This window comes from Lutra lutra, chromosome 1 (genome assembly GCF_902655055.1).
Source record: "Lutra lutra chromosome 1, mLutLut1.2, whole genome shotgun sequence".
NCBI lineage: Eukaryota > Metazoa > Chordata > Mammalia > Carnivora > Mustelidae > Lutra > Lutra lutra.
Genome location: NC_062278.1, coordinates 47,108,810 through 47,112,658, shown reverse-complemented (window position 1 = coordinate 47,112,658; position 3,849 = coordinate 47,108,810). Strand labels below are relative to the sequence as shown.

The 3,849-nt window shown below is 37.6% G+C and overlaps 1 protein-coding gene across 1 annotated transcript; it reads left to right on the top strand.

Annotated features, from left to right (window-relative positions):
• Positions 1–2,525: 2,525 nt before the first annotated feature.
• LOC125109289 (olfactory receptor 5H2-like) lies at positions 2,526–3,497 on the top strand. The gene has a single exon (XM_047746162.1). It carries the CDS (start codon positions 2,568–2,570, stop codon positions 3,495–3,497), a length of 930 nt encoding a protein of 309 aa, XP_047602118.1. The 5' UTR covers positions 2,526–2,567.
• Positions 3,498–3,849: the final 352 nt, after the last annotated feature.

The window sequence follows — 3,849 nt, the reverse complement described above, 5'->3', positions numbered from 1 at the left end:
CAGAGAGAGACACAGGGAGAGAGGGAACACAAACAGGGGGAGTGGGAGAGGGAACACAAGCAGGCGAGGCAGGCTTCCCACTGAGCAGGAAGCCCTATGCGGGGCTTGATCCCAAGACCCTGGGATCATGACCTGAGCTGAAGGCAGATGTTTAATGACTGAGCCACCTAGGAACCCTAGTGGTAGAACATTTATTTTAAAGTGATTTGGCACCATAACTTTCTTTGTTCTTGAGTATCTCCCTCTCTTTATGTTCATGACACTCATCTTTCCGGTTTCCCTTCTCTTCTTGATCATTCTGCTCAGTATCCTTTCCTGGTCTCTCCCTGTCTTTATTCACTGCCAGTCAGAACTATTAGTTTCAGGAATAAGTTATTTTTTTTTTTTTGGAATGAAATCTAACAGAAATGCTGGGAGATTAAAGGAATCACAGCTAGAGAAAAAATGGGCAGAAACAGAAGGAAGCAAGGTAGTCTGTCAATAGCAAAATTCATGTCCCAACATTGGCTCCATGAAGGCTGCTATCAGTCACCAGGGCTCTGTGGGTATGCCACTGCTCACACTGACAGAGTCATGGATGTGGATTCAGGGTGCATTTGCTGGAACTTCATACTTAGCTTTGGCTGCCTTAGCAACTCAAAATCTCTTTCCCTTTTCCTCCCTCATTCCAAATTCCAAATGCAGTGTAGATGGGTTTCAGTTGCCAAAGTTACATTCCAGTTCCCCTCACTGTGGTTGTTAGAGGTATAGGAAAGTCTGTTGTAGCTCTTTTGGCTCCTAGAGTGGGTGGTAGACTGTCTGGCTCCATGATTATGTGGCAGAAAGAGGACTATCTGAAAATGACACATATCCTCCATAACCATGTTCATATACTTTGTCAGTTTAGTTCCTCCCTCTTCTCTTCACTTAGTGTATTCTCTAATGGTTAGGTCTTACATAAGTATGCCTGGAGCTACCCCAATGACTTCCAAGTCATTACATGTGGTAGACTCCTACTACGAAGTATATACCACCTGGATATTCAGAGGACACTCTCTCTACAAACTGACATTGCATCCTAATTTCAATGAATTTTGAAAAATTTGAATATAGTTGACACACAATGTTACATTAGTTTCAGGTGTACAACTTAGTTATTTGACAAATGTATACCTTCTGCTATGTTCACCACAAGTATAGCTACTATCTGTCACCACACATTGCTCTTACAATATTGTTGACTATATTCCTCATACTGTGACTTTTATTACTGTGACTTATTCATTCCACAATTGGAATATCTCCCACTCCCCTTCACCCATTTTGCAAACCCCTCCAACTCCTATCTCTCTGGTAAATAAGTTGTTCTCTGTATTTACAGGTCTGATTCTGCTCTTTGTTATTCATTTTTTTAGACTCCACATAGGAGTGAAATCATATGGTATTTGTCTTTCTCATTCTGACTTACTTCTTTTAATGTAATAGCCTGTATTAGCCTGTTGTGTCAAATGGCATGATCTTATCCTTTTTTATAGCTGGGTTATATTTTCCATATATATTTATTTTTTTCATACACACACACACACACCCCACATATTGCTTATTCATTTGTCTGTAGATAGACACATAGGTTGCTTCCATATCTTGGCCACTCTAAATAGGATACAGTAAATGTAGGGGGTGCATGTACATTTCAAAGTAGTGTTTTCATTTTCTTTGGGTAAATGAAAACCTACCCAGTCACCAAGTGACTCCTATTCTTCACTGACTACCCCTTTACCTCCAATGTGTCACAGAAGTGGTGTCTCTATATTCTGAAATCCTTTCCATCTCTCTTTTCATCTTCGCCATTGATCCCAATGTCATTTCATTCATGGACAAGCCATGTCACATGTATTTGTAACACTTGGGAAACAAGGGTAAAATGCAGATTATTAGATTTCATTCTTGAGCCACTAAATCTAATTCTAAAGAAAGCCTTACAATCTATATTTTGTACAAGAGTTCCTCAGAGAATTTCAGGGTATAACCTGGTTTGAGAACCAGTGGGCAGTAGTAACATCCTCCTGACTAGTACTCATGACCCCAACTTTAAATCCCTGCAACCTATTTCCTATGCTATAACATACTCATTTAAAAAAAGTCTTACAGTGCCACTCCTTTTTTTCAGTGCATGCTTCTTCCCTAATGAAAAATGTTCAAGATCCTTCACATGTTATTCAACTCATTTTATTGCCCAGGTTCTTCAAGTTGCTTTCCTCTTCACCCTACATCCATGTCCTAGATACAGAATTTCTCTTTCATACTCAATCTTATCCCATAAATTTAGCATTTACACACAATATCTTTCATTTTCTCAATTATGTTCATTGTAGCACATTTTAAAAATGGAAATAATTGCATTTATTTCCAAGACCCCCAAACAATTCCATCTATTACAGAGGTAATACAAAAAATTGAGAGGGTATTTATGAGGTACATACTTTTATTCAGCTCTCCTCCCTATAATTCATGTTACAAACTGACTTTTTTTTTTTTTTTTTTTGGTCATTTGTTCAATTTCATTTCAGGCCACACCAACTGAGGACATGGAAAAGGATAATGCAACATTCCTGACAAAATTGATTCTCACAGGACTCACATATGAACCACAGTGGCAAATCCCCCTGTTCCTGTTGTTCTTGGCTATCTATCTTCTCACCATTGTGGGGAAACTTGGGCTGATTGCTCTCATTTGGAATGACACTCAGCTTCACATCCCTATGTACTTATTCCTTGGGAGTCTGGCATTAGTGGATGCTTGGTTATCATCCACAGTATCCCCCAAGATGCTAGTCAACTTCTTTTCTGAGAGCAAGATGATCTCTCTCTCTGAATGCATGATACAATTATTTTCCTTTGCAATCAGCGTAACCACAGAATGTTTTCTGCTGGCAACAATGGCATATGATCGGTATGTGGCCATATGCAAAACCTTACTTTATCCAGTGATTATGTCCAATACACTATGCATCCAGCTGATACTTTTGTCATTTTTAGGTGGCCTTCTTCATGCCATAATTCATACTTCTTTTTTATTCAGATTAACCTTCTGCAATTCCATCATAGTACATCACTTTTACTGTGACATTATACTATTATTTAAGATTTCTTGTACTGATCCTTCTATTAATTATCTGATAGTATTTATTTTCTCTGGGTCAATACAAGTATTTACCACTTTGACTGTTCTTGTGTCTTACACACTAGTTCTCTTTACAGTCTTAAAAAAGAAGTCTCTACAGGGCATAAAGAAAGCCTTCTCCACCTGTGGAGCCCATCTTTTATCTGTGTCTTTATACTATGGCCCCCTTCTCTTCATGTATGTGCGCCCTAGATCCGCACAAACAGATAATCAAGATATGATGGACTCTCTATTTTACACTATTATAATTCCCGTGTTAAACCCAATGATCTATAGCCTGAGAAATAAGAAAGTCATAGATTCACTGGGAAAAATGTTAAAGAGAAATGTTTAGTACTTATGGAAGATTTTTTTCTTTTTCCACTAGAATAATATGAAATTGTGCAGATTAGATGTTGCTATGTGTTGATTAGTGTTCAAAGGTTTTGGCAGTTATAATTGTCCTTGCGTTCAAATGACTTAAGGTGGGACTACAAATAACCATCTTAAATATGTGTATATATTATTGAAAAACAGAATTTTACTCAAGTTTTCATGTCATACCAAAATAATTAAGAAAAATATTTTAGATGTTTTTTAAATTTTTGTTTATTTTAAAATTTTTTTTTCAGTGTTCCAGAATTCATTGTTTATGCACCACACCTAGGGCTCTATGCAATACGTGCCCTCCATAACCCACCACAAGG

What these genes read in the sequence shown, in the direction of transcription:
- LOC125109289 (XM_047746162.1), top strand. Translation starts at nt 2,568, where the DNA reads ATGGAAAAGGATAATGCAACATTCCTGACAAAATTGATTCTCACAGGA.